We start from the raw sequence: 17,462 nt of genomic DNA on the forward strand, positions 1-17,462 counted from the left end.
TTAGCTATTAAGGATCTGGTAACAGCCTACAGGATACAACAGTATTTTTTAAAATACAAAACCGGTGGGAAAATGTACAGAGAACCTTAGCTCTATTATCACTGCAGCAGACTTCTGTGGTAGTCTGAATGACAATGCCCCCTCTCCCCCGCCAGGCTCATGGTGTTTGAATGCTTGGTCCTGAGTTCATGGAACTATTATGGCCTTGTTAGAGGAGGTATGTAGGAGGAAGTTTTGGGACTTCAAAAGACCATGCCAGGTCCCGTCTGACTGTCAGTCATAGTATGTAAAGCTCTCACTTACAGTGCCATGCCTGTTTGCCTCCTGCCACGATGATCATGGACTAACCCTCTTCAAAATGAAAGCAAGACCCCATTTTGAGGGCTGGAGAGATGGCTCAGTGGTTAAGAGCACTGTCTGCTCTTCCGAGGTTCAATTCCCAGCAACCATATTGGGGCTCACAACTATCTATACTGGGGTCTCAGGTCTACTTCTGGCATGCAGGTATACATGTAATCAGAGTACTCATAAACATAAATAAATAAATCTTAAAAAAAAAAGGCCCCAGTTTCAGGGGTCTTTATTCACTTTACATCTTTCTATTTAAGAAGCATGACCATGGGGCTGGAGAGATGGCTCAGTAGTTAGGGGCACTGTCTGCTCATCCAAAGGACCCGAGTTCAACTCCCAACACCCACATGGCAGCTCACAACTGTCTTTAACTCTAGTTCTGGGTGCTCTGACACCCTCACACCAATGTACATAAAATTAAATAAATTATTTAAAAAAAAGGAAGTATGACCTTTCTCCATTCTTTATGCTGAGCTAAGATGGCAAGACTCCAGGTACATTGCTTCCTCTGGTCTGTTCTCAGTTCCCAGGACATGTCCAAGTCCTGTACTTTAGATTCCCTGAGATTTACCCTCACTGGTCCCTGATTAAAACTGGCTTAAAAATAAATCATTCATTGTTTGTCCATTTTAAGTTGACCTCAACGACTCCTGATGACTCTTCTAACATGAAACAGTATTTGCTCAGCATAGCTTTGTTGAATGAATCAATCTGTTTTGGTAAAACTGAGGTCAGCGGTAACTAATGAAGTCTACTGTCACAGGAATGTTACCTTCCAGCTCAGGGCTTTTTGTACATAGGTCACTGGATTAAGCAATGTTAGCTAGCTACCAGGTAACTTAGTTAGCTGTTGGGAGGCCCTTACAAGTACCCATACGGGTAGTGGACACTTCTTTGGCTTGGTTAACCTATCATCTCCCAATAAAAACACATCAAACTCCTCCAGCGTACACGTAGTTTTCTTATTAGACTGTCTCATTAGCAACTGTTATGTAACTTTTTGCTTCTGGTGGGAGATGAAACAAAAGCAACAAATAGTCAACAGCTAGCTCTCAGTGACAGAGTGTTACACAGAATGCTGGGGGAAGAAGTACAACCACAGATTTACTCAGCTGTGGACCCTGTGTGCAACAACACTGACTGGCGAGGCAAGATGAACCTCCTGATGCAGTGCTGGCAAGTCTACTCGGGGTACCCATCTGCTTTCTGGTTGGATGTGAGGCTTGCTCCATAGGAAAGCATTCCCATTTGGTTCTAAAAACTAGTCAAAACCCCATGGCTACGCTGGGAAGCTATTGTTGCTGTTCTGCTAAATGGATATGATATGCCTGTCAAACTGCCATCTAAATATCTATGTTCACGCCCATAGAAGAATGCTGCTGCCAGCTTCTTTTTGCAGCAGTGACTGCAAAAAACCCTGGTTGGTCAAAGTACAAGGAATAAATAAATGTTGAATGCTAGCTATAAATAGGACATCTGCATAAGCCCCTCCAAGGGGCTGTTGGAAGAAGGGGTGGAAAGAATTTAAGAGCAAGAGTAAGGCATGGAATACAGACTTCCAGTCATCCCATGACTGTGGCCTAATTTACGGCAGCTGTGATGACCTCTACAGAATCTCCACAAGATTGGCTGGTCAACATTGTGAGGGGAGGGGAAGGGGTTTCATAAGATGCCACTTTCCCCTGAGGATTTAGGTGCAGTGATAGGCAGCAGCTATTTTAAAAGGTATTATAAACTCTTACCTATTGCTCCTGAAAATAACTGAAGAAACTCACAGTTGCACACACACAAAAGACAAAAGCAGAAATGGAGCTACTATCACTGAGAATGTGTGTGTGTGAATGTGTGAATATGGAAGAAATACATCCTGTCTGTGTGTGGAAATGTCATAATGCATTCCCATTTTTGTGTAGAAAATTATCAGCCAAAGAAAGATAAACAAGGCAAGACAACCTGACACTGAAGCATTATGGATACAAATTTACATTAAAAAGTTAGCTAAATCCATGTTAGCTTATCTAATTTAAAAATAAATATACCAGGCTAGTGAGGTAGCTCAGCAGTTCAGAGCACTGGCTGCTGTTCCAGAGGACCTAAGTTTAAACCATCTATAAAGGGATCTGATGTCCTCTCTTGTCATGCAAGTATACATGGAGACAAAGCATTCACACATTAAAAATGATGATGATGATAAATAGATCTTAAGCCGGCTATGGTGACTCACCTGTAAAAACAATACTTGGGAGGCTGAGGCAAGATCATACCACACATTTGAGGGCAGCCTGTGCTTCTCCCAGGCTACAGTAAGACCCTGTCTCAGAATCAAACCAACCAAATAAAAACATACCTTGCATCAAGCTGTAACCGAGTCTTTATAAGCCAAATGGGGTTTGTTGCAGTGATTGCAGTAAAACCTAAACGAATATATTTAAAATGAATGTCAGTAGACAGGAACCACAGCATTCACAGTAAGGATCTTTACATCATAAATCGACAGTACAGAAATATGTACAAATGTTGAAACTACTAGCTGAAGTAAGCTTTACACTTTTCAATTATGTCCAGGTGACCATGAACACCTGGCCTGGCCTTCCTAGATGGTATTCTTTCAGGGGCAGAGTCTCCCCTCACCTCAAGCATTCTCCTAACCTGCATGAAAAGAGAGTGCTCTCTACTCTGTGATGTGCATTCAAGAGCTAAAAAAACATGCACTTTAAAACAGCTGTCTGGTGCTGAGTCACGTCACCCGTCACACCACAGTCAAAGGAATCTCCTACACAAATGGTGCCACATACTGGTAATTTGGTCTGTGGCCCAGAAGGTTTTTGTTTTTAAACAAGTATTAGCACAGAGTTTCTGTTGGGGTTAACAGGTGAGATTTATTTGTCATCAAATTAAACAAACTCTTAAGGTCCAAAAAGTTACAAATGAGAATTTCCCTCTCCCTTTTACAGATAGTGAAGAAACTCAGTAGGAGAGAAGGCAACTCTCCTTCACTAGTGTTCAAGTGTCCTCTAGTCACTGCTGCTGCAGACCAGCAGACCTCATGGTGCGGTGGCTCAGCTTCAGACAGTAAACTAGGGTTTATGGAGCAGTGGGTTTCTGGGACCATCTTTCTACCATCTTTCTAGATGGTTTCTGGGACCATCTTTTAGAAAAACAGCATAGAAAATGAAATCTTAATGAGAGCAATTTATAAAGATGCTTCTTCTATACAAACGGTATTTATTTTGCTTTTACATTTAAGATCAGTAATACAAACTACACAGAATTACATTTATTCATACTGGCCTTTAAATTCATTGAAAACTCACATAGAGAAATAAGGAACTTAGTTATTTTAATACCTTCTATCAAACACTACTGAGTCAAACAGGTTATTTTTAGGAAGACATACTATACTCAGCACATTTAATATGAACAAAAATGCTGTAATGTATTTAATACTACATTTAAGTTATTTGAGTCAATCATAAACTTTCTGTGGCTTTTAAAGTTGCTACATAAGTGAAATGATTTTACTCAACTGTTTACAAAGCCCCATAATTCTCTTTCCCCTTTTGTAATATCAGATAATTAATTTACTCAAATTTTACTTCTTTTATGCCCTGTTGTAACACTGTAGAAATAACCACAAGTCACACAAAGGGTTGTCCCAATTAACCTATTTAGCAAGATTTAAGTTTGGTTTATTAACTTTTAAGTAATTCTGTGACTAGTTTCTGCTTTTCTTAAGTGCTTTTAATACTACATAAAAAGGAATGAGATCAATAACTTTGGCAGCATTCGCTGGCAAGAACATAACCAATTTAAAAAATGGAGCAGACTGTTAAAGAACATCCTTTTTGTTTTAATAAGAGGTTCACATGAATTCTTGCTCAAAGAAAAAACATGATTATCAGACTAGTTTAAATAGTTGTCTTAAATTAGTCTGAGATTAAACATACACTGTTATTTTCTTCTTTTGAACCTTATTTTTTTTAAATGAGAATGTTAAAATCAACATATTTTATCTATTATTAGGTGTCAATACAGGTCAAACCACCAACTAAATGACTTCTTGTTGCTGGGGGCTGAAACCAGGGCCTCACAGCTGCTAGGTAAGTGGTCTAACTACAAAGCCACATCCCTCTAACCCCAATTCTTATTTGTTAAACAAGAATTGCAACTCCTAGATATTTATATTAGCTGCGTGTCTAAACAGGAAGATGAAGAGTTTCTAAGAAAAAATGTGGGAAGCAGCATAAATCCACAACATTATTATTCATTATTTACAATGATTTTAATTGTTTCTAGGAAAACCTTCAATTCAAGAAGCATAAAGTGGAAATCTCTATCTTAAACTAAAAATAAAGCTATCCAATTAAAATTTTTCATTCAGTTTACTTTTTTGAAATGATTACCATCACTTTCAACCTTAAAATAAAACTTTTAGTTCAAGTTTCTGCCTTTAATTACTTTCCGCATCACAAAATCCCTCACTTTAGGGTAAGAACTTTGCTAGAAACACCACATATAAAAAATATTTTAAAATATTACTCAGGATACAAATTTTTTAACACTAAAATGGTAACTTTGATACTCCTCCATAAATAATATCAGAAAGCAAACAACAGGTATTCCTCACTTAACTAAAATCTCTATCCAGATGCAGTATGTAACAGACAACATGAAAATGTGGAGAAGTGAGAGAACGGTACCTTGTGACACCATTGCTGTAAGCCCTGCTCACTGTGGCTGTTCTGGCTTACCTCGTCTAGTAATTGGCACCAGCTGATTATAGAAGCCTGGCTAATCAGCAAATTACTTAGCAACTAGCTGTTGGTCCTTTAAAGTGAAAAAATAAAATGCTAACTGGTTCTTAAGTTTTATAGTATTACTTTTTCTTAGCCAAAAAATAGTTTAAGTAGCAAACAAATATTATTGGGCTAATTAAATCTGGAAAAAATATAACCTATTAACCCAAGTTATAAAAAAAATGGAATAAAACAAATTTTTACTATTAACAAAATTATGTGGCAAGGCAGTTTGTGGTTAGCCACAGCTAAACACATATTTTTTTTCTACATTTATGACAGCATAGATCCTGGGCATAGTGATACTGATGTTTAGAAACTGCCTATCATTTTACTTTGCACTTTAGTTTTGTTACATTACATAATGTATTCAGAATACCCAATAAAACATTAAAACAAAATGGAAAGTATAATGAATCCACTTGTAAATTAAGAATCTGTATTGTTCCAGAATCAATTAAAGCAAAATGCCAATACAGGCATTAAATCAGCAGTGTCAATGTTTACTGAAAAACTTTAGAAAACTTTAAATGCAAATTTAAGTTGTGAATCAAATAAAACTCCACTAGAAAATATAAGTCAATTAAAAACAAATCCCACCTATAGAAACTCACTGAAAATGTTTAAGTGAGTGATACCTGCGGTCTTGCATTTCAATACTTATTTCAATTAAATTCTGAAAGTACAAAACATATACAACTTCCAAAAAGTATTGAAACTATTTTAAAATTTAAAACTACACTAAAAGAGCTAAGACCTCATTCACTATAGCCTGTATGTCTTAGAAAGTCTTTTCAAAAAGGCAGTAATCAAGTATCAGTGGACTAGAGTGGAAAGCACTGTGTTAGACTTCTAAACATTAGCTAAGCAAAGACAAAAGACAGCAACTATTATTTAACAGCTGTAGGACAGCATATTAAAACTACAACTTCTTTAATGTATTAAAATATACCATTGTTATTCTGTGGAGGTCAAGGCTGATAAAAGCCAAGCTGAAGACCTCAGGTTTAAATGGTAACTGAAAAGTAAACCATTCTTCCTTCTAGAAGGATAACAAAGGGACCAGAGTAAAATCTTTATGAAATAATCAACAATGCACACAAATTCATGTCCCGCCTCCTACTCATCCACAGCTACTATAAAATCCCAGGGTGTGGTTCTTATACTAGAGGCTGCAAGAGATGCTCAGATCAGTACTCACGAGGTTTAAGTTAGTCCATATTTCTACAGGAAGTGACCTGCGGATGGGGAGCATGAGATGACACGATCTCACTCTTTTCTCGGGAGAAATGTACAGTAAATGCCTAAAATAGACACAGGCTTTTCTGTATCATAACAACAAGCAGCGACCTCATCAGACACATGTGTACAAACTGAATCCCACTCGAAGGATTTAAGAAATATTTACTGTGAGATCCTTTAAAAATTTTTTTATCAGAATGTGCCTTGTGTTTTATTATAAAAGTGCATAGAGTACTGACAATCCCGACATCTTCAGCAGATTCAAGTCCAAATACTTACCTAAGAGATGATCAATTTTGTCTTAAAGAAAAAATGCTAACCTTGTCAAGGGAAGATCTAAAAAAAAAATTAGAAGGGATTCTACGTCCTATTTCCTACCACTATTATCTACAATGAAAAAGCTGCAAACACTTTTTTCTGTTCTTTAATATCAGATTATCTAGTGTTTAAACAAACAGAAACAAACAGTGCCCCAACAGGATAAAAGCCTGGAAGGTTGCATCTAGTGAAGCACACACTGCTACAGTAGTACCTGTCACCTTGACTCTAGCAGTAACACTGCACAGCCATACTTAAGGAATATTTTGGATTATTTTGTATTAATTCTTGTGTTCTACAAAACAGAAAACAGGAAAAATATTCACAAATAAGCATACAAAGCAGCTGCCCAACCATGCATTTGGCTGAATACTGTAAGGTAAACTTTATATTTATTTAAGGAGTAAAAAACACCTAACTTTACATTTAAATAATGAAGTTAAAATCGCAGAAAAATATACCTTAAAAAAATGTGTTCCTGAAAACAAACAAAAAAGTAATAATGTATTCTGTAAGCAAATATTACTCACTAGATATACTGACAGCACTAAATTATTATATTTATTGATGAATTTGAAATTTCAAACTATATGAATAAACACAATAATGAAAATAGAAACCCATTTCCTTTATACTCATGTTATATATAAACTGTATGTGTTTGTCAGATAAACTTCTAAAAATTGGGAATTACTGCAAAGAAAAAAGAAACTTAATATAAGTTTTGGCATACCAATTGGTGCCATAGCGTACTCAGAAGGCTACTCAAGACTATTTCAACACCATAGACACAGAGTGTCAAAAGTCGTATGTAAGAGGAAAAGGATGGGTAAAACATAGGCACAACCAGCATTGCTTGGATTAAATGTCTTTGTTATTGGAAATGTTTCAGTAAAACAAAAACATATAGTACATTTTAGGTATGGTCACTCATAACACTGCAAAATACGAAGACTCTCTTTACCTGCATTTTTAGCTAAGTTTTAATGTTTAAATCACACGCTTTCGTTGATTTGGATAACATGAGACAAAATGAGACAGAAGAAAGAGGCTGTCTGTATTGACTGGTGTGGCACATCCCCAAGGCAACATGACTAACTGCCTCATTTAATGCATTTTTCCTACTGAAGTGACAAGGTTAGCATTTTTTTTTTTCAGCCAGTTAAAATCTTTTCCACATGACTTATCTTTAAGTACTTTGTACCTCTAAATCATTCTTCGATGTCTAAAAATGTTACCCCGAAGAAAACCCAGAGAAATCTGGTACAGTTTTTTTTTTTAAAGAATAAATGGGGCAAAAGCTACCTTAATCAATCTGTACTGGACCATTCTGTTTCACCAGCCATGTAGCTACACAGAAGAAACTACAAAGCTAAATGTTAACGCTAACCAACAGTGCAAGGAAATCTGAAGGCATGTTTTTCAGGACAATGTAACTGCAAACAAGTGAAAAAAAAATTTTCAAATTTCATAGTAAGTGCACATTACAACATAGTAAGTTTAATAATGTCTGAATATACATGCTTATCGATTTACCAAAATTCAGGGAATTCAAGTTGGGAAACAGTATTAAAGATGATGTTATACATTTGAGAAAAAAATTTAAAGTTACTTTGCAATGTGATTAAAAAATATTACTAAATTTTGGTGAGATATCTTAATAAGATTTCCAGTAAGAATTTAGATACACTGAATCTCTAAAATTACAATATTGAGTCCATAATAAACACTGTCAACTTTACAATGCCTGTTTATCTAGTTTGATTTCACTTTTTAAAAGTAACATTAATATTTCTTTTTAATTTTCTGGAGTTAAAGACAAATAACCCCACCACCCCAAAACCACAAATGCTGAAATCTAGAAACATATTATTAACCTAATGTAATGGTTACTGAGTTTATAACTAATTGGCCCAACTTTCACCTATACCCAGTCAAATCTGTAAGAGGAAAACATCCATAATCAACATCTATAAATAGTACAATTTAAAAACATTCTAGTTTGTAATGAGGTAAATACACTAAGAAACAATTACCCAATCTATCCTGAGCAATCCAGTTATTCCATGGATAAAGTAACAAAAACTCCCAGGAATTAGCTAACTTTTTCAAGATCTCATACTGGCAAATCAAAATATATACTATAAAGTCCAGCTTTAAAATGTCAATCAATCAGCCAACAATTGCAAAATATAAAGAGCCTTGAGAATAATTTATAAAGTATATGGTAGATTTATTGGGGTGGCAAAGGCTATCAATACTTCACAAATCAGTATTTCAAACTTACATTTAGTTGGTTAAATATGTGGTTCAAATTAAACTATTCTAAGTAGAAAATTAGCAGTTTAAGGCACTCGTTAAGTATTCAATAGGAAGTCAATTTATTGATCATCAGCTGATAAAAGCAGCTACAGTTTTCTTTAAGAAGTTACAGGACAATTTGGAAATATGAGGTAGATTAAATAATAATTCTCAGAAAATTGAGAGGCATTTCTATTAAGAACTGAAAGTCAAGGCTTTGTCTAACATGCATGGCAGCAAATGATTCCAGAACCAGAACGGCAAACTAATCTCTACCATGTATCCTTAGTGCAGAAACCTGTGGCACTAAGTCCCTGGAAACATTTTTACACAAGCATGCACACATAAGCCAGTGTCTACAGTTCAGGTTTAGACTATGAGGAATGATAAACACATTCTTAATTGTGCACCATTACAATGACTGGGTCATAATAAACCTCACAAAGCCTGAAGCACCTGAGCCCAGGATGCACTGAATGCATCAACAAGTACTGGCAGCGTGTTTCAGACAGGAGCCGAAACGTGCAGCAGGAAGGCACCAATGGAAACCGAAGAGAGCAAGTGACAGCTGATTCCAGTGCAGTTATGGCTAGACTCTTAATGCATTAATGCATTAAATATTAAGCAACACACAGCAAAATAAATATACTATCTGAAGTCTGTCAATCTTAAACTCTTAATTACAAAGATGTAACTGATAACAGATTTTACATATAGCAAATGTTTTATTCAAATGAAAAATATCTTTGCAGATTTTAATTATTAAAAAGCACACTAACCATTTTAATTTGATATCAAGTCATCATAAAGTATTAACGTCTCCAGGCCTAGAAGAGTTTTTATTATTAAATATTCATACCTGCCATTGCAGCTGAAACCATGTGTACTTGGGTAGAATCAGGATCAAAAACACCATTCAACTTTTCCTTGCAGTTTGAATAAGCAGCAAAGTATATTGCTCTAAAAATAAATTTATTTATGGTATAAATCGCTGTAATTTTAATAGTTTCAGTCATATTCAACATAACATCAGATTTAACCACTTCTCCACAAACCACATTTTGTACTTTAGAAAAGCCAAACTCAAATGTATATTTCCTACCAACCATTTTTATATCTCCAAGCCGTGCTCAATACTGACAACCACACAGCTATTACAAGCAAAAGGAATTTGTGTAATATTCCGATAACTGGAGACACTATGTTTCAGTGAGGCTGTGGTATTCGCACTGTGAGTGCTGACTCAGAAGTCCGTTTACTTAACTTGAATTAGGTGAACATAATTTTACAGGTAGAGATGATCTAATCAGTCCAGTGCCAGACAGTTCTGAGATTCTGTGGTATGTTCTACACTATAAACATACACAAAATAGGTTCATAAATATATATATATATACAAACACGTATTTAAATATAGCACTGAGTCATCTCACTACCATCACAACTAACTCACCCAACTTTAATGCTGCTCAGCCTCCCAATTACAGGTGTAGGCAACAAAGCTCAACTCTGAATACTTTCTTAAAATGAAAGAAGTGAAATCCAGTAAACAACCAGATGTGAATGAGGTATAGTTTTACATATAGAACTAGGTGTTCTAAATACAAATTTCTATTCCCAATTTTTTTGAGAAAGCGCCAGATTGATTTCCAAAGTAGTTTGTATAAGTTTGCACTTCCACCAGCAGTGGAGTAGGGTTCTCCTTTCTCCACATCCTCTCCAGCATGTGCTGTCATTTGAGTCTTTAATCTTAGCTCTTCTGATTGGTATAAGATGGAATCTCAGAGTTGTTTTGATTTGCATTTCCCTAATGAAACAAGGATGTTGAACATTTCTTTAAGTGTTTCTCTGCCATTTGATATTCTTCTGTTGAGAATTCTCTGCTTAGCTCTGTCCCCCATTTTTAATTGGATTATTTGATTTGTTGATGTCTAATTTCTTGAGTTCTTTATATATTCTGGATGTTAGCCTTTTATCGGCTGTAGGATTGGTTAAGATCTTTTACCACTCTCTAGGCTGTCATTTTGTTCTGCTGACAGTGTCCTGTGCTTTAGAGAAGATTTTTAGTTTCATGAGGTCCCATTTATTAATTGTAATTTCTTAAGAGTCTGAGCTGTTGGGTGTTCTGTTCAGGAAATTGTCTCCTGTGCCAATGAGTCCAAGGCTCTTCCCCACTTTTCTTCCAAGAGATGTAGTGTCTGGTTTTATGTTGAGATCTTTGATCCACTTAGACTTTAATTTTGTGCAGGGTGATAGACATGGGTCTATTTGCATTTTTCTACATGTGCACATCCAGTTAGAACAGCACAATTTGTTGAAGATGCTCAACAGGGGATCAAAGCAGATGCTGAGACTCAGGGCCAAACTCTGGGCAGAGCACTGGGACTCTTGTGGAAGAAGAGGGGACAAGGAGCCCCACAAGGAGACCAACAAAGCTAAAAAAAAAACAACAAACCTGAGCCCGGGGATCCTGTGGAGACTGATGCATCAACAAAGGACCATGCACGGAGAAGACCTAGACTGCCTGCTCTGATGTAGCTGATTAGCAGCTCAGTCTCCACATGGATTCCCTAGTAAGGGGGGCAGGGGCTGCCTCTATCATCAACTTGACTGCCTCCTTTTTGATCACTCTTGCCTGGTGAGGCGGCCTTACCAGGCCACAGAGAAAGAGGATGCAGGCAGTCCTGATGAGACTTGACAAGCTATGGGCAGATGGCAAAGGACGAGAACTCCCCCTTTCAGTGGACGAGAGGAAGGGGATTGGGGGGTAAGAGGGAGGGAGGGTAGGACAGAAAGGAGTTGAGGGAGGGGATTCAATCGAGATATATAATGAATAAATTGTGAAAATAAATCTAAAAATATGAACTTTGAACATCATTTTTACCATGAAAAGAATCCAGTTGCAGGGGATCTGATCCTCCTCTGACTAGGCCCACGTGGTGTACATTCTTTCATGCAGAAAGAACATTCACACATAATAAATTTTTTTTTTAAATGCTTAGGTATAATCAGGTGAACATCTGTAATCCGAGTACTCGGGTATTTTATGCAGGAGAAGAGTAAATGTGAGGCTAGTGAGGCTATCCAGTGAGACTCTCAAAACAACAACCCTCCCAATACCCACCACTTTTCTAAAAACCTTTTTTTTTTTTAAGAGTTACTACAATTAAATTAAAAACAAAACTTCCAGTAATTTATCATAAAAATCAGTTCAGCCTTAATCAGTCTGGGAGGTAGAGGCAGGTGAATCTCTTTGAGTTGAAAGCCAAAGTCAGATCAACCAGGGCTCTATTGTGAAACCTAGTCTCAAAACAGGCAGACAAAACAAAACAAACAAATAAACCAAAAATGCACCCCACATTAGTTTATAGTTTTTGCCTTGTGCAATATTCAGCAATTCCCATAAGTATAAAAGTCCTCTAATTTCTAAGGCCAAAAGAGAATGTAATGTTCTCTCAGGAGGTATCACAAGAGGCCAGTCATTAGATAGGAGGTAATTCAGATTTATTTTGAAAGCATTTCTGGTTCATATTTAAAGATGTTATTTCAAAGATGTTATTTAAAGATGTTATTTATAGTTTTGAATATTCTCCCCTATGATTATATCCAGATACCTTGAAATAAAGATAACCACAATTTTATTCAGCCCCCCTTTTTACCTGGAGGGGGCCACCCCCACCAAATTGGGGCCTAATCCTCTAAACAACGAGCGAGGGCCTTCTTTTTCCAGGATAACCCTGAAAAGAGAAAAGAGAAAGGAAAACTATTAGAAAGAAATGCTCTTCTCCTGTCCTTTACTAGTATCCTAGCGCACAGCCAACATCTCCACACCTCCTGTTTGTAATTCGTCTTCCTGGTCCACTTCATTACTCATAAAAACTTTTTGCAGGGGGGCGGTGGTACAGGAGAAAGTACTGAAGAACCAAAGTTACTTACGAGTGGTACTACAATTCTGTACATATGCTTTTCTATGTACGTATTTCTTTTACCCGCTGGCAAGGTGGCTCAGTGGGTAAAGGCACTTGCCATGCAGCCTAAAGAGCTCATCTGGATCCCTGGAACTCAACTAAAGTTGGAAGGAAAACTGATTCCACACAGTTGGTCTCTGTTTTCTACACACATACTATGGCACTTACGTACCATAGTACGTGCACAAAATTTTTAAAAATTATGGTTTTAGCCAGGTATGCGGGCTTATACCTGTAATTCCAACACCTGGGAGGCTGAGGTAAGAGGATCATCCTTACTCGTGAGGCCAACCTGTGCTTTAGAGTGAGTTTCAAATCAGGATGAGCTTTAGTGAGACCCTACCTCAAAATAACAGAGAAGACTGTGTATGTAGATTGTGACACTGACTTGCCCTCTCACTTGTGGGGATCCCTCTCCTGACCTGGATCAGCAAATTCAATTCTACAATTAGAAATGTAGTTTCTTCCTACTTTCAGGGTCTGTCTAGTGCTGGGGATTAGACTCAGATGCACGCAGAAGGCAAACCCTCCACTACTGAGCCACAGCCTGGTCCTTGAAGTTTTTTCATCTTGGAAAAGACCCTACAATGTATTTACAAACATTCTAAATATAATTTGGAAATATTACAAATATAAAGACTATATTATCTTTATAATTGTTCTATTCCATTATGGCCTATTACCACTAACAAGTATAATTCATACAAGCCTACAAGCTCTGCAGTATCATGTCAGTCATCCGTTCCAAAGAGATGCTCTGGCAAAATCTATCACCCTAACACCCTACAGATTACTAGGATGCTTGGTGAGTTCCCCTCCAATCATAGCATTTACTACATTGAGAACTTTATAATAAAGACCTTATGACTAGATAAAAAAAAAAAAAACAGAAAAACGGCCTTTCATACTCAAAAATTTGCTGAATAGTTGTGAAAAAAGTATATTAAGGCAAAAAATTTAATAGGTAACAAGACATTTATCCCCAGAAAAAAAAGGGGGGGGGGGCAGAGAGTCTAAAACATAAGACTTTCTGAAATTAGGTAGTTCAACAAAGTTACAGAGGTAAGAAGGAGCAAGGATATTTTAATGTCAGAATCCAGATGTGGCAGCATACGTCTACAATTCCACATCTGGGAGGCCAAGGCTGAAGCAGTTCAGGCCAGTATAATTAGATCTGACTTAGGACAATAAGCAAACAAACAAATAAATAGCAAAGAAAACTTTAGAGCTAAGAGATGGGTAGACGAAGTGCTTCTCCAAGCATTCACACTTAAGATCTCTTAAAAGGCAGATATTAAGGTAATAGTTAATTAACAGTATGAGCTAGGGACAAGACCTTTTCTCTATGAGGTACAAGGGTGGAAAACTGAGAAAAAAGTAATTTTTTACCCATCCCAATTTTATGAAACTAAGCAATATTCACTTATTGGGTACTTAGGTGATCAGATAAATTAACTTATAGAGAGATTACAGGAGGGCATGGAAAACTTGAGGAAATGGTGGTGGTACATGTCTTTAATCTCATTACAGAGTAGGCAAAAGCAGGTGAACCTTTTATGAGTTTGTGGCCAGCCTGGTCTACGCAGAGTTCCAGGTCAGCCAGTGCTACTTAATGAAACATTGCCTCAAAACAACAAAACAACAAAAACCTGAGAATCTGAAATTTAAAACAAACAAACAAGCCAGACATGGTGGCCCATGCCTTTAATTCCAGCCCTCAGAGAGGCAGAGGAAGACAGTCACTGTGAGTTCAAAGCCAGCCTGATCTACAAAGTGAGTCCAGGACAGCCAAGACTACACAGAGAAACCCTGTCTCAAAAAACCAAAACTAACAACCAAACCTACAGAGATATTAAAAGTTCTTATAATAAAGTAAAAGCGAAATTACTGAAAATCAGAACAGTATGTCTCAGGGGCCGAAGAGAAAAATTTTAAGATCTGATCAAGGGTAATGTCAAAATTATGATGTTAAGATACATTTCCTGGGACTGGAGGGATGGCTCAGTAGTTAGAGATCCTTATTTCTGAGTTCAATTCCCAGAACCCATTTGGTGGCTCACAACCATTCATAACTGTATTTTCCAGGGGATCCAATGTCTTCTTCTGGTGTGGATATATGTAAACAAAACACTCAAATACATACATAAATTAAAAAAGACACATTTTCCACATCAATCAGTAATTTTTGTAAGTATGACATTTTAATTCAAAATTGCTGACAGTTTTACTCTACCTTTCATGTACTTGGGTAATCAAGTTGAAAAGGTGTGATGCAATCTTTTAGTAGAGAATGTAAATACCCTGTATGAGCTCATCTGCTCCAACAAAACAAACACTATTGAGCTAAGTTCAAACAGACCTAAGCCATGTGAGCTGATAACAAAGACCCACAGGCACTGAGTTCTAAAACAAACCTAAAGACTGATCTGAGTAAGTTTTTGTTGTTGTTTTGTTTGAGACAGGTTTCTCTGTGTAGCCCTGGCTGTCCTGGAACTTGCTCTGTAGACCAGGCTGGCCTCACACCCAGCGATCTGCCTACCTCTACCTGTGCTTCCAAAGTGCTGAGATTAAAGGTGTATGTCACTATGGCCAGTCTTGAAAGTCTAGTAATATAAACATGGCATTTTCCTCCAAATCATCAACATACAGAGACTTTAAAAACTAGGATAACTGTTTCAAGCTGAAGCTGTTTAGATTATGTTATATATTTTATAAAAGCAACTAGATACAGGTACTTGTGCAGATATGTGAACATCAGACACACAATAGGTAGTACCAATGCTACATTTAAAATATAAATAAAGCAGCCACTTCAGCATGGCACAGAGATAAACCTATTCAACATCTGAATTCTAGACCAGTTAGTGCTAGATAGTAAGATCTTGCCTGAAAACAAACAAAAAATTAATTCAAACTAAAATACCTGTAATAGCTTTAGAAAAGAAACCTACTGAATAAATGTAGAAAAAACATTCTAAATATAATTTGGAAATATTACAAATATAAAGACTATATTATCTTTATAATTGTTCTATTCCATTATGCCTATTACCACTAACAAGTATAATTCATACTAACTTCTATAACTGAGTTTTCTAAAGAACCTTTTAAAATATGGAAGAAAAACACCTAAGCATGTGGGAATCACTAAGATGTGCAGCAACAACAACAAAATCCATGAATGCTTTGCTCTCACTTTAGACAATGCAGAGGTCCAGGGGACACTACTCGGTTCACACTTGCTCCAGCCATCGTGTTCAGCTGAACTTCAGAGATATACAGTGTCACAGAAGATGACTGCAACCGCGTTTTGACAACTTCCAGTGGACATGTCAGAATAGCTCCCACTGTACCACCACATCTACAACAACAACAACAAAAGAACAGAATTTAGGCATCTGATCCACCAATGAGAATACATGCTCCTACCCAGTGCTCTAACCCAAAGGGGTTTTGCAACCTTACTAAAATTTAAAAGTGTGAAGACCAACTTTTCTGAAATTTTTACTCACTTGACTCCAAATGAACATTTCAGTCACTAAAAAGAAATGAGGTACTATGGAAAGCACTCTCATGCTGTCACTGGTGGCCCTAACAGTCTTCCACATATCAGAACAAAATATGAAATTAAAAAAACTGAGTGTAGTTATTTACACAAAAAGTATAATTAGGTAAAGGAAGATTTCCAATTCTGGCTGTTACTAAAAATGACTGACAAACTAAAGGCTGTAAGAGTTGGTTAGTGTTTGTTACCCAGGGATGACCAGTAGCTCTGTTAAAATCTATAATGTTTGAAATATATCCCATCTTTCAAAGTTTTAACCCTTTATGATCTTAGAAATAATTCTGAGCAACAGGACAGAGATAATTTGCTTATGAATAACCATACTTATTTCTAATTGTAAGTACTCTAACACTCAGAAGAACTTTACCTACAAAACATACAGTTTCACAGCTACTATCTATTAGGTCCACATATACACAATAGGCAGAATTGGTGAAAAAATAAACAACAAAACCCTTTTATGTAAATGCTGATCATCAGAATAACAACATAAAAATTGTTAACAAAATTTTGCTAAGTTAAACCAGTTAGCAAATATATGTATATGTGTGTATGTGTGTGTTATGTATTAATTACTATATATATATATAGTACAAAAATACAAAAACAGGAAGGACACGGTGCTTCACATCTGTAATCCCAACTCTCAAGAGGCTGAGAGAAGGCTAGGGAGATGACTCAGTGAGTAAGAGGACCTGCTGTACAAACCTGAGGACATAAGCTGGGATCCCCAGGACCCAACATGCAAACCCAGACACAGCCATACAGTGCATACCTATAACCCTGTAACTGTGAGACAGAAACAGGTAGCTTGCCAGCTAGCCAGCTTACCTACAGATTCAGACAGTGGGAGATAACCCCCAAACACAAACACACACACACACACACACACACACACACACACACACACACACACACACA

General features: G+C 36.8%; 1 protein-coding gene across 2 annotated transcripts in view; it reads right to left on the reverse strand.

The window, feature by feature from the left end:
* Positions 1-17,462, reverse strand: part of Slc25a36 (solute carrier family 25 member 36) — a 36,502-nt gene that overhangs the window by 6,367 nt on the left and 12,673 nt on the right. For both annotated transcript variants that reach the window (XM_055629722.1, XM_055629723.1), the window contains exons 2-5: positions 16,173-16,337; positions 12,668-12,745; positions 9,868-9,968; positions 2,699-2,765 (exon numbers count right to left, since the gene is read on the reverse strand). In XM_055629722.1, the coding sequence (XP_055485697.1) occupies positions 2,699-2,765; positions 9,868-9,968; positions 12,668-12,745; positions 16,173-16,337 (411 nt within the window). The remainder of the gene's footprint in view (positions 1-2,698; positions 2,766-9,867; positions 9,969-12,667; positions 12,746-16,172; positions 16,338-17,462) is intronic.

This window comes from Psammomys obesus, unplaced genomic scaffold, assembly GCF_907164565.1.
Source record: "Psammomys obesus unplaced genomic scaffold, mPsaObe1.curated_primary_1811, whole genome shotgun sequence".
In the NCBI taxonomy this organism is placed as follows: Eukaryota; Metazoa; Chordata; class Mammalia; order Rodentia; family Muridae; genus Psammomys; species Psammomys obesus.